Here is a 20,146-nt window from a genome sequence, read left to right as displayed (position 1 = left end):
CTATTATTAAAGCAAAATCGAATTTTAAACGAAAAGACGACTGCACAAATTTAACTAACGAAAAAGCACAAAATCCCTAACAAAAAAAACTAATATTTGCCACCATCGCGTAAATTAAAGCTCGTAGAATTGACAATAATTTGCTTTAAAAAAATATATTTATTCAGTAGAAAGAAACCACTGTTCTATCGTGGGTCTACTGGCAGTTTTGACTAGTAACCGCTGCCCGTGTACACACTATATTATACTATTTGAGTTGGTTTTAATTTTAACAAAATTAAGTTTAAATCCAACTTGGTATATAACTAACATTTTATGTAAAGATATTATAATGTATGTAAAGTGTATAACTTTATCTTCTATGTTTTGTAAAAGGATTAAAGAAATAACTAAATAAATATAAGGATTGTGTATTAAATTAAACGGCGTTTTATTTATAATAGGTAAGGAATAATAAAAGAAACGGTTAAATATGCAAATAATGTAATATGCGACACCTAAGTCCTAATAAACTTCCCAGCTTTCAGAGCAAACAGTTTTAAACACTCATAAAGTGTTTTTATTCTTACAGAATTGTCATTTTACAATACTTACTTAATAACAATAGTAATATATTAATAATAAAAATACAAAAAAAAGTTGGATAAATATAAGATTTTAGAATAATGCTGCTTAAAACATCCGCCTCATTTTACTAGAAAAAAATAAAAACAATTAATTTTGCAGTGAAAGAGGTGAAATTTATACTTACATTTTTAAAGAACTTTCTATTAAACTTTTCGGTTTTGCTGCCCGTTGTGGTCGTCCAATCCTGAAAAATGTTGGATTAGATACACTTATTATTTTATCAATTTAGTAACTATAATTCTAATAAAAAATAAATAACTTAGTAGCAAGCAAATATATTTTGGTTTTGATTTTAAAAATAAAATTAATATGAGTTTTAGCAGCTCAACTGATTAATCTATCACTTGGTAAATTGCCTTAAAATGTCTTAATAGTAGGGGACACCTCCTTAACCGAATAAGCAAATTTCTAACTTTAATGATGGTAATGTAGTGTATGGTTTTTTTATTAATCAGGACGAATCATTATGTTTCTGAGGAATGGTTGGATATCGAATCTAGGAGGCAATTGCCGTTTACTGCATTCGTCAATAAAATATTACGTGATGAGGATATCTCCTATTTAACTTAAAGAACATTTGGTGGAAAACTCAACAGGTTTGTTTAAAAAGTCCCAATGCTAGACATTTATACAGGGTGTTCATTTGAAAACTTCCCACGGATTTATCGAAAACCACTGTTTAAAAAAAAACGCCGAAATACGTCAAAAGGTTTGTCAAGAGGGACAACTTTCTAACCTAAAATTACTTCACCCCCTTTCACCCTCTGCCCCCTAGAGTCATCCCCTTAAAAATGTTAAATGGCAAGATGTATCGAGTAATAGCTTGTTTAAAAGGTCTTTCGAAGTCTTTTATTTTGACGTTTGATTTTTTTAAATCGGTCGATTCGTTTTCGAGAAAATTAGAAAAATCTTTTTTTATCTTAATTTGTTCAGATAGAAAACAAAAACATGAAAATATCAGTTTTTATTTCAATAAGTGTTCAAAATGTTGCCCGTTTTTGGCCAACAATGATATAGGCGATGTTCAAATTCCTGATGGACATTTTCAAAAACATGTTGTTGGGATATCATGGCAGCTGTCGATGATGCGTTGACGAAGTTCATCCAAACTTTCAGGTTGGGGAGTAAACACAATAGATTTCAAATGACCTCATAGAAAAAAGTCTAACGGCATTATATCAGGAAATCTAGCAGGCCATTCTATAGGCCCCCTTCGCCCTATCCATTTATCTGGAAACTCGTCGTCTAGCCATTGCCGAACGGGAAGAACATAGTGAGGAGGAGCGCCCTCTTGCTGGAAATATATTTCAGCCTCATCAAGTATAGGGTTTCCATCATCATCGATTTGGTTTTCAATGGATTCAGTGATAAGCGGATTGATGGTATTTTCCAACATATCCAAATAAATGTCTCCATTTAAATTTCCGTTAATAAATAATGGCCCAATCACTTTATTTCCTAAAATGCCTGCCCATACATTAATTTTTTGAGGGTACTGGGTATGCCCTTCTACAAATGCATGACGATTTTCATTGCTCCAATATCTACAGTTATGCTTATTAACAAATCCAGTTACATTTGTTACAGTCTTGGGATAGTGAAAATTAATTTGTTGAATTGAAGATTTTACTTCCAAAATGGTTCACAAACTAGCCGAAAGAGTGGGAATTATTCTAATTTATGGTGCCCAAAATCAATGTGCTCGGCAAACTGCCGCCACCTTTAACGCTAGACATCCGGAGAAGATAACTTCGCATAGGTATGTTTTGGACCTTGTTACTAAGTTTACTGAAACTGGATCTGTTGCACATAAAAACGTGATCATTGGCAATTTGGATGAAGCAGGTCAAGTTGAAGTTTTGGGTCATTTTGGAATAAATCCTAATACTTCATTACGCAAAATTGTTGCTGCCACTGGTATTTCATTAGCTCTGTTGATACAGTTACCAAACTTTATAAATTTCATCCATTCAAAATGAAAATATTGCAAGAGTTAACCGAAGACGATTTCGATAGGCGAGTTGAGTTTTGTGAAAAAATGCCTGAAGCGATTAATGATAATACTATTCATGTAAAGAATATCTGCTTTATTTCGGCGTTTTTTTTTTAATAGTGGTAATAAGTCTAAAATTATTATGTTTATTATAGTTTGTCCCTTCTCAATTTTTCATGTCTATTAATGATTATGTTATTATTTAGATATAACCTTGCCTTTTATGTTCATATTATCTTTTTAAGATAATAAATAGTCTTGAAAGTTTCAGTATAGTCCTCCGCCATCTTAATTTGCCTCAACAAACGCAGAGACTCAAGAAACTAATTTCTGCATTTTTATCGCCAGGTGTTCGGATGAATCTTGACATGCCGGAATCTTCTTCTAAAGTAGGAGTTCTTCCACTAGTTCTTCCACTAAAGTAATCTTGATAAGGCCTAAAACACCGACAATTAGGATAACCAATGGCACAGTATATTTCGGATAAAGCGTGCGCAATTCGCCAATCAGATCTAGATATTTAGCTCGTTTTTCTCGTTCTTGGTTGTGTTAATTTCCGCTGGTGCAGAAAACTACATTTCGTATAAAGCGCTTTTCCCCACAAGAAGAACGGTGTCAGGCTTGTTAGCCTGAATTCGGTGTGTAGGAGGAAAAGCGTAATTCCCACAAATGCGGCAGTTATCTTTCTTCGCAACCGCCTCAATGTCGTCTGGAGCAAATGGCAAAACCGGCGTTTTATCCAGATTGTAGTAGTACCTGAGGTATAAGTAACGCAACCTGAGAGCATCATTGTTTCTATGAATATATCTACTGACAGCATACACTAGACAGGGAGTTTCAGGCTTCGTTGTCTAGAGGTCGACACATGTTATGAGGAATGTTGGTATGTATATAGGCTCCAATACACTAAGGTGTTTATTACGCCATCTTGGCCTGCGAGCAAAAAACCATCGGTCTCAGATTTAAGCTTAACAGATTTCAGGAATCCAAAAGTAAGTCTTCGTGACTTCACAAAAAAAATCTACATTTCTGTAAAACAGGCCATTTTAAAGTTTATTCAAATGATCTTCTCAAGAGCCTTTGTTGTTCAGGTCTGTTTACTGCAGATGTTTAGGCCCTTGACTCTAGTCTCATAACAGATTGAACGTCATTTAGGTCGATTCCGAATCTGAGACCAAGGCTCAAGTGCTCGTGCTCACTCGTGTGCGCGGCTACGTGCTCGTCCTTGTGGACGTGATATATAAATACGGGATATTGATGAGCGAGGATGCAAGCTACGATGTAAATGCATCATTCTGCGCGTACTAATGGCCAACTGTCGCAGTTTCTCTGTAGACCATTTAATCACGCCAAACGAGTAAAGCACTACTGGGACTGCTAGCATGTTATAGTGTGGCTATCACTTTGTTTATTCCAGATAAATCGGATTTCCATTTTCTACGTAGTCGTTGCCTGTAATTGCCGTTCGGAATATTATTTTTACTTCTCTAAATTAAATGTGTTATCTTGTGTTGACCAGTAGCAGCGATATAGCCGATGACTAAGTGAATCGCTCTGTGACGACTTTTTGAACTTCTGATGTTATGGAGAAACTTTAAGATCTTTAAGCAGATGTAATAATAATTTATGTGATCTGTCAAATACTTTTTTATAGTCAATCCAAGGCATACTTAGTTTGCGGTTATACTGGATTGAATCTTGGGATTACATACATTTGTCATTCAGAAGATTTTCTTTTCAAACACTAATTTCCTTTTTTTCTACTTACTGCTCCTTTATATCGGTAAGAACAAGATATATTGCACTTAATTCAATTATATAAAATTCTGGTACAGACTTAGAACTTTGAATGCCTAGAGTAAGCCTAGCTGCAAACCATAGGCAAGGTTGTTGAGTTCACCATGTCTCAGACAATGATGTCAAGTCGATTTTCCAATTTTTCATACAATATATATTTTTCTTCTATTGAATATTTTTTAATGTGTTGTATTTTGAAACAGCTAAAAATTTACTCTTTAAAGTTGTCCTTTAATTGCTAGTTAATAATATATAGTTTGAGACTAATCAACAAACTGTTTAGAATTAAAAAAAAAATTCTTAACAAAACAGCAACTTGGCAACGTAGAATACCTCATATGTTTACGATGCAAATGTCCCATGATGCCACTTTGTGTTTTTTCCTAAATATTTGTGCATGTGTGTGAAGCTAGCATCCGATTGATATCCAGCAACAAAATCGAGAACGCAGCATATGTCGTTTAGCCGCAACGTATTTATAATCTGCACGCGCTGTTATTTCATCGATACAATGTCTCTATCTCCTATAATTCCCAAGGAATTTTAATATTTTTTTTGTTTAGATATTAACAATGAATATCTAAAATTATTTATGGTGGTTACAAACCTCTACAAACCAAGATTTTTGTGTGAAAATAATTAAAAAGTCATGTTACAGTAATGAAAAACTCCCAAAGGATTTAGATAATTTTTTTTCTATAATATATAATAAATTATTTGAGATGATTGTAAACCTCTCCAAACAAAAGTTTCATGATTCGATTAATCGATTTAGTTATGCATTGTTTACCTGGGAACAAAAAAATATTAAAAGCCCTTGGAAATTTCAGGAGATCCGGGCATTATATCGATTAAATAACAGCGGCCGCGGACTATAAATGAATTGCTGGGTATCGACCGGATTCACACATATTATTTTTGCGACCTTTACAAGTTCGAATAAGCGAAAAATTTGCCAGATTCTAATAATATACTTAATTACACATTTTTGTTATGCACGTTTCATACAGTATTAATATTAAAAGGATGTTTTGAGTGGTTTCAGTGCGTTTTTTTAATTAATATTAAGACTAAAAACTTCCTTTTTGTTGAAAAATGATAAAGAAGTCTGAAGTGGGTCACATAAATTGGAAAAAAAGAAATTCAAATCGTTCTTTCACAGACGAGTTAGGTGTCAATGGTGTCATCCTTGTAGATTATAATATTATAAAAGACGGAATATTTGTGAAGCATCTATTCAGTATTGGATACCAAAATATTAATAAAAATATGTAATTAAGTATATTATTATAATCTAGCAAATTTAATGCTTATTCAAAGCCAAAATAGCCAAAAATTAATGTGTGCAAAAATGAAGGTAGTGCCTGGTCCATATCCAGGAACCAAAATCAAGAACGCAGCATATGTCGTTTGTCAGCAACATATTTATAGTCAGCGCCCTTTATTATTTAACCAATATAATGCCCGTATCTCCTGGAATTCCAAGGGAGTTAATAATATTAATAATGGATAACTAAATCGGTTTATAGCGGGTATAAACCGCGACAAACTAAGGTTTTTTTGTAAAAATTAATTAAAAGGTTAACTTTCAAAGGATTTGAATTAAACTTTTTTCTGGAATATATAATAAATATCTAAACGGATTCGAGATGGTTTCAAACCTATATAAACGAAAGTTTTTTGCTTAAAAATTATTGAGTTAGATGTGAAGGGTTAGGGGAAAAAAGCAAGTAAGTCAGTTTTTTTGATATATTGAGATATTGGGAGCATTCAGTTCAGAATTAGCGTAAGTATCTTTAAAAACACTTAAACTGGATAAAAAGCAGGCTAGTCAGCCGACATACGGCTTAAGTTTTACTAGAAGGGAAAAAAAGCAAGTAAGTCAAGCGAAAAGAGGAAAAAAACCAGGCAAGTCAGTAATTATTATGAAACGCCGCCGCCGCCATTGCCACCTGCCACGGTTCCTGCTAACGCGTGTGTGATTATTAGTGTGTCAACAGCGTTTAATTAAAGCCGTTAGATTGTTTTTCGTTTACTATTGTTTCGTTAGTTTTGTATCATCTGTTTAGCTTTGTGTTTGTGACTATACCGTGATGTCAAGCTCGGACGAAAGTGATACACTTCATAGTGAGCCAAAAAAAAAAGGAAGAAAACTGGTCGAATGTCTGATGTAAATAAAAAATTAAGATTTGCGACACATGAAACTGGTCCCCCTTGCCATTGCTCAAACCATTCAATCTCTGAACATAACAGAAAAGAGATATTACGCTACTTTAACCAGTTACAATCCCACGATGAACAAAATATGTACCTCGCTGGGCTAGTTACTGTAGGACACGTGGCACAGAGACGACCCCGAAAGAAAGAAGAGGAGGCGAAGTTGCGTGATGCTAGTTTTTCGTATAGAGTTCGAGTCACTGACGAGGCGGGAAATAAGGTTGATATTACTGTATGTGCAAAGGCATTTTGCTCATTAAATGGCATTAGCAAAAATAAGATTAACTATGTGCAGAAAAGTTTAAAATCAATGGGTTGTGCACCTAAGGATAGAAGGGGTAAGCATTCTAAGGAACACAGACAGCTAAATAGGGTCACTGCAGCTCTGGTTGAGAACCATATCAAAAGTTTTAAAAGTCGCCAGAGTCATTATAGCCTTAAAGATTCAGGTAAAACTTATTTGCCAAAAAGTCTAAACATAAAGAAAATGTATAAACTATTCAAAGAATTACACCCTGCAGCAGTGGTATCTTACGATACTTACCGAATGATTTTCAACCCGAAATGTAATATTTAATTTGGGTATCCCCGAACGGACACTTGTGCAACTTGTGATGAATATACAGCAAAAGTTAAAGCTTTATCTGCGGAAACTGATAAACAACAAATTCAACAGCTAACAACAAACAATACTCTTCATAAGAAGAGGGCGGAATGTTTTTACAACCATAAGCAGAAAGCCAAAATTCAGGCAAGAAAAAATAAAAAGAAAGAAGCTATTTGCATAGATTTCGCTAAAAATGTATCCCTGCCGCAGATAGCTACCAACGATGTATATTATAAACATCAACTTTCTATGTACCCCTTCAATGTCCACGTTCTTGCAACTGGTGAGTCCGTTTTTAACGTGTACGATGAAAGTGTTGCCAAAAAAGGACCGAACGAAGTGGCCTCATTCCTTTTTCATTTTATTATGAACTATTTGGATGACGAAGTTCAGGAATTGGAAATTTTCTTTGATTCTGCAGGAGGGCAGAACAAAAACTACACGATATTTAGATTCATTCATTACTTAACGAACAATCGCATCCATGGCCTCACAGACATTAAAATTACATTTCCTATACGTGGACACATACTTGGAGTGCGATAAAAATGTTGGTCTATGGAACATAAAAGCACCAATGGAAATACCAAAAGATTTTAAAGAAATGGTGAAATTATCACGATCGAAACCATCCCCTTTTACTGTGGTCAGTGTTACTAAAAGAATTGTATTGGATTGGAAGACAATGTTGCTATCAAAGTATGCCGCTAAAAGCCCTTTTAAAACGCAGCCTATCAAAGTCATACACGCCTCTTCTAGCCATAGTCGTTTGTTACAATATCGCACGACGTACTTTGGAGAAATGCTGACAGGCATTATTAGAGCACCGCGGTATAGTCAATCATTGCCAAAGGGGTTGTTTGAGCTTCCCTCTCCTGCTGGTATGTATGTTATGGTATGTTCTATTAAATATTATATTTTTTTACAAGAATTGCGTGGAAAAATATTACTTTTCAAACTAGCTAGATAAATAAATATTACTTAGTTTTAACAAAATCTTATTTTTTTAGGCCTCCTGCCAATTTCCAGAGCTAAATTCAACGATTTGCAAAGTTTAATGAAGTTTTGTAGCCCCTCTGCTGTCAAGTTCTTTCTCAATCTACCCCATGACTAATTTAATGCAAGTTAAAATATAATTTATTACAATCACCTTACATTGATGTGGTTTTTTTTCAGGTCTGGATCAATCTGGATACAACCGACAATATGGAAACTCGCTTTTTACTTTCTTAGAACATAATACTGTAGTTATTTTTATAAACAGTCTTTTGATAAGCTCTCATACTGATTTTGTACCATTTTTAACATTAAATTGTGTCTTTCTCAGTTTCGTGAACAATTGACTTACCTGCTTTTTTCCCCTGACCCTTCATGTTATAAACGGCTATAACTACCAAAAGATGATAAAACTTTTCCTTATAGCCGTTAGGAGTTAGATAGCCCTTTATATTTCTAATCTAACAATTCATTATTTTTTACCAAAAACCTTTTGTTTGTAGAGGTTTGCACTCATCTCAAATGCGTTTAGATATTTATTATAGAGAAAAGATTAATTCAAATCCTTTAGGAGCCTTTTTCATTTCTTAAAATTCGAGTTTTTAAGTAATTTTTACAAACAAACTTTAATTTGTAGAGATTTATAACCACTATAAATCGATTTAGTTATTGATTGTTAATATCTGAACAAAAAATTATTAAAATTCCTTGGGCATTTCAGATTTTTTTACCTGTTTGAAAAAAAAAATTAGTGGATTAAGAAAATTATATATTGAATTAAAAATTGGAAAGTCGATTTGACATCATTGTCTGAGAGATGGTACACTCAAATAACCTCGCCTATGGTTTGAAGCTAGGCTTATTCTAGGTATTCAATGTTCTAAGGCTCAATCCAAAACAGCCAATGTTTATTCTAGTGTATGCAATGTTCTAAGGGTAAAGATCTTATAACAGGTGTTGAGACATGTCATCGGTCTATAGTTTTTCTGCTGATGTAGGTCTCCCTTAGTCGGTATCCGAATTGTTGCTTGCTTTCGACAAAGCACAGTAGAATCGGAGTGCCTTCCTTTAACTAAGGATCTAAAATTCTGGCTAGTTCTGGGTACTGGGAAATTTCTTCTACTAGATATTGAGACCATCCGGACCGAGAGTTTTTAACACTCTCTAAGGCACTTTTAACCCCTCCCGTCGTGATAGGCGCGCTTTTATGCTCGGTGACCTGCATTTCTCTGCAGTAGGCGCTAAAATAATTCTTCTACTAAGTTAACAGGGAGTGGATGTTTAATTTCAGTCGTCGGGTCGTCAAAAAAGCTTAAAAGTTTGATCACAAACCTAATGGTCCTAATGTATTAAACTTAATGATCCAGGGGAATGTTTGCGGCTCAGGCAACATTGCTTGATGGTCTGAAGCAGCGCTTAATATTATTTTTATTCAGACTCGACATTCAGTCTCTCAACAGAAATCGGTTTATAGCCTATCCCGGATGCATGCAACAAAAGGAGCAGACTAGTGCTTGTAGGTGTGATAAATTGTCCTGTAGAAATTTGTTATGTGGCAGATTCTAAGCGAAAATGCTTTCTAGATGTCGATAAAGGTGCATTCCGACAGAAAAGCAAAGATGTTCGGCACTTCGACATCAATCAAGTTGATGATACGATGATGATCGGTATTACATGAACCTTTGTAAAGTAGAAATCAAACCCCTTGGTCTCGTTTTACCTCTGTTCATTGATTCACCTCGTTATCCGAATAGTAACCATAATAGTAGGGGAGCCCAAGCAGGGATTTTTTGATATAATGTACCCCTACCACATATGGATCCTTACCATAGAGGCGTACGTTGACAGCAGTCCGTCAGATTAGTAAAAAAAAACAGATCCTCAGAAAAACTCGAGCGCGTCAGATTACGACAAGGTAAGTTAAGTACATGAAGAAGACTGTGTATTTCAATAATCGGACTATTTGAGTGTGGCGTAAGGAAATGGCCGAGTCACAAAGTTGTAAAAAAAACCTAATCTTGAATTTCTCGAGCGTGATTGAATTTTTTTGAATTTTGAAGAAAATCCTTTAAGAATTACGGAAAACATTATCTGACGATTTTCATGGGATATATAATAATACTGGAATAATACAGGGGCGCACAGCTTCTGAGAATTGTATTTCCCACTACGCGTCTCTCTTTCCTTCTCACACTTTCTCTATTTCTTTCTCTCGCGCCATCCCGACTCTATCGTCTGCCGCCATGATGCCATTTCAGGTGACACAATAGTAACGTGTTTAACGCTCCAATTTGTTTGTTGTGTCAAAACAATTATGTTAATTTAATGTATAAGATCATAGTAAAGTTTCGAGAATTTGTTTCAGCCTAACGCAGTACGGCTGGTATTTATAGTAAGGTTTATAGCTGTTAAGCAACCCGTATTTACTAGCCAACTTTTGATGTATTATATTGCACACCTGGTTGTGTCGCCGCAGGTAGTCGACATTATCCAACATAAGTTAGGATAAGTTACAGCCAGCTATTATACCTATATGTTGGATAATTGGGATTTTAATAATAAGCTTAGTGTAGTTTCGTGTGTTCACGACTTGATCTTGTATGGCCATTACGAATCCTTCTGTTTCAGGGAATAGTCTTCAGTCACTGTTGGATGCTTCTTTGCCCATATTTTGAGTTTATTTTCTTATATTTATTTCGAATATGTATAAATTCTTACATTTTTGTAGTATTCAGTATCATATCATGTAGCCAATGGTTTTGTACCTTGATAAATAAATTAATATTATTATTTTACATCAAAGAGTTCGATGGGACCAAGAGAAGTATAACAGAAAAATACTAAAACGCCGACGCTTCGATGTACAGGGTCAACCAAAAAAGCCTAAAAAACCCCGGTAAAAAATTAAATATAGTGATTTTTTATTCAATCTAGTAATTTTTACTAAAATTTCTAGTGATTTTGATTTTTGTGAACCTGGCAACATTGCTTCGGAAATTCAGGCGCAATGGAGCATTTCTCCGGTAAGCAGCGTGCATTTTTACAAAAATGGCGGCTCGTGTACTATTGTGCGACGTTTATTTCGTGCCGAGTACGCATGCCATGAATTAAATCAGTGTCCAAGTGATAGCGTAATAAAGTCGTGGGTCAGAAAGTTCGAGGCTACGGGTTCCAAACTCAATCAGAATCCTGCGGGAGGGCCAAGGTCAATACGCACAGAAGAAACAGTTAACGAAGTTAGGACTTCCGTAGGACGAGATCCCGGATTATTAACCCGCAAAAAGTCTGCTGAGCTGGCCATATCAAGAACATCCCTGCGCTATATTTTGATAAAAGAGCTAAAACTGCATCCATACAAAATTCAATTAGTTCAGGAGTTGAAACCCAATAACCTACGCCGTATTTTTACCCAAATAATGCTGGAGCGCCTTCCAACTCTGAACAATATTCTGTTTTAAGACGAAGCTCATTTTCACTCCATTTAAGTGAAAAGCATTGCCCGTCCATGTTGACATGCCCATGCATGTCAAAAAAAGGAACTGTTGCTATTGGACAGCAGAAAATCGCAAATCCAAACATCAAAAGGCATTGCATTCGCCCAAAGTTACAGTTTAAGCGGTTAAGCGTATTTCGGCACAAGGGAGCATAGGTCCCTAGTTCTTTTGAGGATGGGCGAGGCCAAACTGTAACAGTTGATTCTGACCGTTGCACGAAATGTTGCGCGAACTGTTCTTCCCGCAACTCCATCGATTTGAACCATTTAATGTACAAACATGGTTTCAACAAGATGGCGCAACATACCATACGTCTAACGAGTCAATTGGAATCATCAATGAGATGTTTGAAGTTAAACTGACATCACGCCGAAGGGATATTCCTTGGTATTCCAGAAGTTCAGACTTGTGACCCCTTGTGATTTCTCCCTCTGGGGATACTTGAAGAGTTGTATTTACACCAATAGGCAACGCAGCGTAGATGAAGTTAAATGAGAGTATTCGTGAGAAACTTACTGCTATTTCAGCGAGTTTTCTCAAATTTGAAGTTCAGATTCGAAAAATGCTTATGTCGAGATGATGCACAATTGATGTTGTCATTTTAAAAAATATTTTAGCATTTTAGTTTAAATATACACTCGCAATTAGATTACTTTTGGTTATTTTTAACCGTTTTTTCAAATCCGCTCAACTTTATAGCCCACGCTGTACATTAGGTCATAAAGTCAGAAAAAAAGACATTTATTTCAAACAGGTTTGTTTCCCAAGTACAGAAAAGAATTTTATTTGAAAAAAAAGACAAATAATAAAAAGGTTGATGTTGGTACTTCAGCCCATGCAGCAGGAAAGAAAAAAGAAAATAACAAAATATGTATAAAATGGAAAGTAAAAATGCTTAATATTCTATGTACTTAAACAGACTATCTATATACATACTAGAAAGACTCTGGATCCCTACGTCACTCAGGACAGTAAGTCTATAGTTATAAGTGTAAATAAGTAATTGTCAATTATAAGGACCAGTTTTGTAAATTCAAATTAAATTTTATTGAAGTGTGACAAAATAGTACTCACCCTGAACCTTGGGGTTGCTGACCACAATGTTCCGTCGACAGCAGCGAATAATTCGACAAACGAACGTGCATCTCCTTCACCCTTTTCGACACGTCGTTCTCAACGTTGCTGCTTTTTCTTCTCTTCCTTCTCGGCGGTTTCGATTCTATTGCTTTGGTTTCTTCCTCGTTATTATTATTCTCGCTTGGATCCGTGTTTTCTCCGTTTTGTTTGGAGGCGCTTCGCGTCTTACGCGGTGACGGCGGAACAGTGATGGACAACCGTTCCAGGATCACCCTGGGAGTCAGGATCGGTTGGATCAATTGGTCGTTTGACTGTTTTCTGCTTATACAAAATTCATATTATTTATAGATTAATAATATTAAATTAAAATATAGAGTGTTTCCATTAATATTAGAATAACTAGGATAAACTTAGTAAATAACTTTGTCACCTTATTTAATCTTTTTCAGATTGTTAGACCTTGTTCTATCGAACTTTGGTTACAATGTTTCTCGTAGCGAGGTGCCTTTCGACACGGAAGACTTGAATTTCAACTAACTTTAAGAAGAATAATTTTAAGACTCTCACTTGAATTATTAATTGTACCATTTCAAGCCAGCCCCAGATGGGGAACTTGTAAGGGTGTCAGGGTTCCAATTTTATTTTCTATTTTTCCTTTTTGCGTGAGAAGCATTAACCATTTGAGCATAAAACTCATATATATGAGAAACAAGGGTCCGTTATTTCTTATGACCAAACTTCTAGAGGGCGCCACTGGTGGAAATACGAGAAAATCAAATTTGTCAGTCATTTATTGTATATAGGAGAGCACAAAAAAGTTATGATAAATTATTTATCGAAATAGTGCTGTAAGTGGCGCCCGATGGAAACTTGGCTATAAAAAGTAACAGAGCCTTGTTTCTCATACTAGAAAACCTTCCTATACCGAGTTGAATGCCAAAATCTAAAATTCCTTGTTAAGCAATAAGGAAAAATAGGAAATAAAATTGGAACACTGACCTGTATCTCGCAAACTATCAACTTTTGGACTAAGGTATGTTTGAGTCAATTCGCATATGTTGTTTTGTAATAGCTTCAGTTTCAAGATTTTCCAATATTTCGCGGACACCCTGTATTAGAAGGAAAAGGCCCTGAAGACTTAATATTGAATAGATCAGATATGTCGTAATAATTATATGATTTATAATATAATTAATCTATGTCGTAATAAATTTTATTCCCTGAGACACCTTTCTAAAATACAAATGCGTAATGATTATAAATTATGTCTATACCTAAGGAAAAAACCGTTTAAAATCCATTTTCCATTTTGTAAATCTGTATTAAGTTTTCTTCGTACTAAACGACACTTTTTCACATGAAATATAGTATTAAGTCCTATATAATATACTTTTGAAGTTAGCCAAAGTTAATAAACAGTATACCGTGAAGACGCGCAGGTTGAAACAAATTCATTTAAAATTCAGGGGTGTATTCGAAAAAAAAAACGCTCGGGTACGTCGATTTTTATTTTTTGACGTGATTTTTTTGATGATAAATTCATGTATAAAGGCTGAACCGAAAATAAGCAACGACCAACAACTTTAATTTTTTAAATGGAAACACATATTTTTTATTCCATTTTTGAATTCTGCATAGAATTTTAGGAATATTTTGTATACCATGTCTTATACCTAATACTAACATTATTAATAAATGTGCAACTGTTTGGGTCATTTAAGCAAGTTCACACATGTTTTTTCATAGTTTTTTAACAGGTTTATTTGATGGTTGTCACCATTTAATCGCATAGAAACAGTATGTATTACTTTACGTAAATGTCCGTAAATGTCAAGTGCAGTTGCAAAGTTTAAAAATAAGGCGCGTTTAACTGAAAACCAAAGAATTGAAATTTTGATGATGGTAGGGTATGGCGACAAGACTCGAACACAGGCCGAAGTTTGCAATCTGTTTAACAATAAGTACCCGGAGAGGCCTATTACACGTTCGGTAGTAAGCAAAACTGAAAAAAAGTTCAGAGATTTTGAAGAGATGTTAGATAAAAATATGACCTGGACCGTTGCAGGCTTCCAGAAAACAGACAATTAGATATTTTGCTCGATTTACAAGAAAATCCAAATAAATCAACTCGACAAGTCGCTGCAGATCAGTCGGCTAGTAAATCATGTGTTCTAAAATATTTGCATAGCAATAAATGGCATCCATATAAAATTCATTTAATTCAGGAGCTTATTGAAAATGATCACAGCCGCAGAATACAGTTTTGTGAAATAATGATGAATAAATGTAATGCAAACCCACAATTTTTATGTAAGATTGTTTTTTCTGACGAGTGGGTTTTTTTTAACGGTTCTGTAAATAGGCAAAATTTTCGTTATTGGGTACCAGAAAATCCACACTGGAATATGAAAAGTCACACACAATTTCCCAAGAAGTTAAATGTTTGGGCAGGAATAGTGGGCACGTCAATTGTGGGTCCCTATTTTATTGAGGGCGCACTTATGACTTACCTCCAAAAAAATTTAGAAGTTGCTTTAAAATTAGATAGTACCTAGTTTAATTGCACTTTATCCAAATGGTGAAAACCCATTTATAGCGGCAGATTCGATATGGTTCCAACAGGATGGTTCACAAGCACGCAGTGGTATATTGTATTTTAAAACACATTTTGAGGCAACCGCGTTTGAATGTGTCGATCTTAAAAGAAATGGCTGGCGTGTTGTTGCAGGCAAATGAAATTTCGACAAAGAAAATAACCACCTACAGTCTTTATTACCCTAGATTCCAAGCATTTTTCAAGGTTGAACTAATAAATAAGAAAATCAGATCAGAGCTTCAGTCAGTATTTTTGAATAACAAAAATAAATAAAATTACAGACATTTAAGTCACCCTGTGTTCTAATAAATTGATTTGAAATATTGATTTAATATCTACTTGTTATTTAAACTTACCTGTCGCTGCGTATTGACACAAAACTAGACGGAACGAAAGTTTTATCCATATTTTCCCTCGTGGAATTATTTGTGGAACCGCGTTGACTATAAGTCTTCCTTTTGCTTATTACCCTGCTTGGAGTTCCGCTAATGGTATTCTCTGGACTAACGTCCATTCGTAAACTTAAATATTTAAAATTAAATAACGTTTTATTATCCCTAGAAATAAAACAAATTTTACTCACTCGGCGAAAACATTCATTTTGGTACCTTCTATGTCCCCTATAGCGTTGAGTGATGGGGTCGTTAATAACGCAACTGAAGGGGAAACCTGAAATAAAAAGCATTTTCTATATGAGGTCCGTAACATCAATAGATTAACACCATTTTTTGGTTTCGGTCAATTGGTTATAATTAAAACATTTTGTTGCATGATTATTGGGCAGGCATTAATTGGTATTTTTAGTTAATATCCTATTTATTTATTTCTTTCCATAGACCTAATTCGGTGCATCGGAATTGTCAATTAAATTCTAAAAAAACTTAGTCAATGAGTGTGAAATGGATGGTCACCTAGCATAGTCTTTAATGACCTTTTTAAAAAATGAAAGACCTTTAACACTTTTAAGATGGTTTGGCAGTAAGTTAAAAATTCTCAAAGAGTTATCATAGAGCCATCCTGTACCTGTGATAAATGAATGAAAGGAATACAAAATTTGTCTGCATTTCGAGTACTATAATGATTAATATCTTCCAATCTAAAATTTCACATGAACACCGGAGGATATATATACAGTGACCGCCTAAAGTTCCGCATAAATTCGATAAAAATTGGAGACATGATTTTTTGAAAAAACGCTCGGACCCGTCGATTTTTATTTTAAGTTTCGCATTATTTCACATAAATTTTTCTATACAGGGTGGAACAAAAAAAATATGACGTCATCGGTCATTTTTTTAAGTGGAAAGCTATAATTTTTATTGCATTTATGAAATATAGGCGAAACTTCAAGCAAGTTTTGTATAACACACCTTATCTCAAAACTCAACTCTTTCCGAAATATTTACATTTAAATAACAAGAAAAACAAAGTACGTCTATTTACAAATTAAGGTAAAATCGAGGATAAAAATATGTTATAAACACTGCCAATTGTTTCTATTTCCATGGTTGCACTTGTAAAGAATCTCTATTTTCGAATGTCACTGTCCGTTCGAAAATTAATAGTTTTTATCAGAATAAATTATGGCTAATTTAACGGAAACCCAACGAATTGAAATTTTGATGATGCTAGGGTAAGTAAGTGAACTTTTTAATGCCAAATACCCAAACTATCCTATTTCTTAGTCAACAGTTAGTAGAATAGAGCACAAATTCATAACTTCAGGTCATGTTAGGGATTTGCCAAGATCAGGTCGTCCAAAAATTTCTGAAGAAACAAAATTAAACGTTCTGCTCTACGTCGAAGAAAATCCAAACAATGCAACTTTAATAAGACGCATCTTAAAAGCAAATGAATACTACCCTTATAAAATTAGACTAATACACGAATTAAATGAAGACGATCCTGATCAAAAAAACCAATTTTGTGAGCAAATGATGAACATTTGCAACCGTCAGTTTGTGTTACGAGTTTTGTTTTCGGATGAAGCAACTTTTTGTTTAAACGGTATCGTTAATCGGCAAAATTGTCGGTACTGGTCAGTGTCAAATCCACACTGGGCAACTGAGGCTCATACACAGAACCGTAAATCTATTAATGTTTGGGCTGGTATCGTGAAAAATAAAGTAATAGGGCCATACTTTTTCAAAGAAAACTTAACAGGACAACGCTATTTGAATTTTCTTCAAGAAGATCTTATCCCTGCTTTGGCTGCCCTATACCCAGATGAACAAGACCCTGCTGTCCCGACAGATAATTTGTGATTTCAGCAAGACGGCGCACCGCCACATTTCTTTCGAGATGTCCGTAATTACTTGGATACAGTGTTCCCAGGAAGATGGATAGGACAAAGAGGGCCAATAGAGTGGCCAGCCAAGGGCCAATAGAGTGGCCAGCCAGGTCACCAGACCTAAACCCCTGGGACTATTTTCTATGTGTTTCAGGTACCCCCCACCTGAAAAGTAAAGTTTATATTGAGAAGTCAAACAACGTAGAAGATTTTAAAAATAGAATTAGATATGAAATTGGACGTATATCACCCGAAATAATTGATAGTGTTTTACATGAGTTTGTAAACCGTCTTGCTTTCTGCCAAGAAGTAAATGGGGATCAGTTTGAACACTTGATACATTAATAAGAGTTTTCACAGTTTATAACATTTTATCCTCCATTTTATCTTAATTTGTAAATAGGCGTACTTACTTGCTTTCTTGTTGGTTAAATGTAAATATTTCTGAAACAGTTGAGTTTTGAGATAAGGCGTGTTATACGAAACTTGCTTAGAATTTCGCCTATATTTCATAAATGCAATAAAAAATATAGCATTCCTTTTAAAAAATGACCGATGACGTCATATCTTGTTTTTTGTTCCACCCTATATACAAAAATTTATGTGAAATAATGCGCAACTTAAAATAAAAATCGACGGTTCCGAGCGTTTTCTCAAAAAATCATGTCTCTAATTTTTATCGAATTTATGCGGAACTTTAGGCGGTCACTGTATTTATGATAGTAGAAGTTTTTCCTTCAGGGTACGAATAGTACAGTTTGACAGATCCCTGATCAATGCTCTTTCAATAGTGCAGGAGTTAACACAAGCAAACAAACTACAGATATGATCATTCTAACTTCGCCTATAGGAATAATATATCGCGGTAGGTCTGGCAACGTTGTGACAACATACTCAAAGCAGCGGACCCCGCCGAAGCGAGACCGTCGACAGTCTATCGGGCCGGAGACTGTATCCCCTCCACAATGATTGCGTCACACTAGTGGCCGGCGGGAATCGCGCATCGCGCCTCGCTTTTTAAATATTACTATTGCAATAATACTACACAGTGAGCGTTTTGGGGCCCAAATGGAAAATTCGTTTTGAAACGGTTTTTCAATATAACCGGTACTTCAACACTCAAAGCATCAGTGATTAACAGTACCACTACTAATACTATTATTAATACATTTAATGATTCTTTGTTGTATAACGAAATAAGCATATTTGATAATGATTTAAGATATGACTCGAGTATGCCAAAGATTATTTTAATAATATAATTATAACCATGTACACTTTGTTTCAAACTATTATTTCTGAATGATACGAAAAGACATTTTTAAATTTCACTGAATTTTCCTACAAAATTTTTAAGACACTTGCGTTAAAAAAACTGGAGTTAGCAAATTTTGAAATGGACAAATACAATTGTGACTGTGGTAACAACTTACCAACACTTAATGAAAAATGTATTAACACCTTTTCAAATATCCTTTTAAATAATTATAGCAAGGCTAAAAATAATATTATCGAGGAAGATTTATTAAAAAAAAAGAGAAAGTTGGAAAAAAAAGAGAATTCGAAAATGTACTGAAGGCCAATGATCCTTAATTTGCTATTTTTTAATTTGTTTATGTGTTTTGTTTTATGACTAATTTACCCACCTTTTCACTTGATGAATTTAAACTTTTATTTGATTTAGTTTTTGTAGGTAATTATTTTTGTTTAGATATTAATTAAGTATATTTATAAATTATTTTTTTGTTACCTATATATTTTTGTTTTTGTACAAACACTTTAAATAGGTTTGTGTATAATATTTTGGGTTAATTTTTTTTTCCGGAAAATATATTATTTGAAATAAAACGTGTCTAATAATTATCTTATTTTAACATAATTTTATCCTAGGCAATTGTGAGATATTATATTGAAATAATTAGCAGTTTAAAATTTTAGATATTTTTTTTTTTACTTACTGTAAGGCTTAAAAATAAAAAGTAACTTTTTAAATTTATGGCTAAAAATATTCCATGTCCAATAATTTTTACTTCAACTTACTACGAATAATTGTTTCTAAGATATTTAAATTTAAATATATTTTCGACGCCGCTCTGTGTGTTAATTAAACGGGGCAAAGCTGCAATACACGGCCACTAACGTGACGTCACGCCAACCAGTCTCCGGGCCGATAGACTTTCGACGGTCCCGGCCGAAGCCCGAAACCGAAACCTTTCAGTATTCTTAAGGCGTTCAAGCGGGGATGCACTGCTCTGTGGCAAATTAAAAAAAAACATTGCTTCGTTTGAGTCTTTGCTGCTGCCTGTCCTAACAGCAAAAAATAAACTAAAAACCGGCTGCAATAATGTTGTAAACATAAATTAACTAAATATTGGACAGGAAATAAAAAAATTAATTCAAAATAAAGCAAGAAATTAAGTTAATTTTATAATATTAAATAAAAATTAAAATT

The 20,146-nt window shown here is 34.3% G+C and overlaps 1 protein-coding gene across 1 annotated transcript in view; it reads right to left on the bottom strand.

The window, feature by feature from the left end:
- Positions 1-466: 466 nt before the first annotated feature.
- LOC126736451 (uncharacterized) overlaps positions 467-20,146 on the bottom strand; it is a 33,175-nt gene continuing 13,495 nt past the window's right edge. Inside the window, exons 7-11 of the mRNA XM_050440801.1 lie at positions 15,988-16,073; positions 15,761-15,925; positions 12,806-13,126; positions 752-811; positions 467-694 (exon numbers count right to left, since the gene is read on the bottom strand). Coding sequence (XP_050296758.1) covers positions 673-694; positions 752-811; positions 12,806-13,126; positions 15,761-15,925; positions 15,988-16,073 — 654 coding nt within the window. The 3' untranslated portion in view covers positions 467-672. The remainder of the gene's footprint in view (positions 695-751; positions 812-12,805; positions 13,127-15,760; positions 15,926-15,987; positions 16,074-20,146) is intronic.

Source organism: Anthonomus grandis, chromosome 1, assembly GCF_022605725.1.
Source record: "Anthonomus grandis grandis chromosome 1, icAntGran1.3, whole genome shotgun sequence".
Taxonomy (NCBI): domain Eukaryota; kingdom Metazoa; phylum Arthropoda; class Insecta; order Coleoptera; family Curculionidae; genus Anthonomus; species Anthonomus grandis.
The sequence above is the reverse complement of the archived record's forward strand: the minus strand, read 5'-3'. Positions and strand labels throughout refer to the sequence as shown.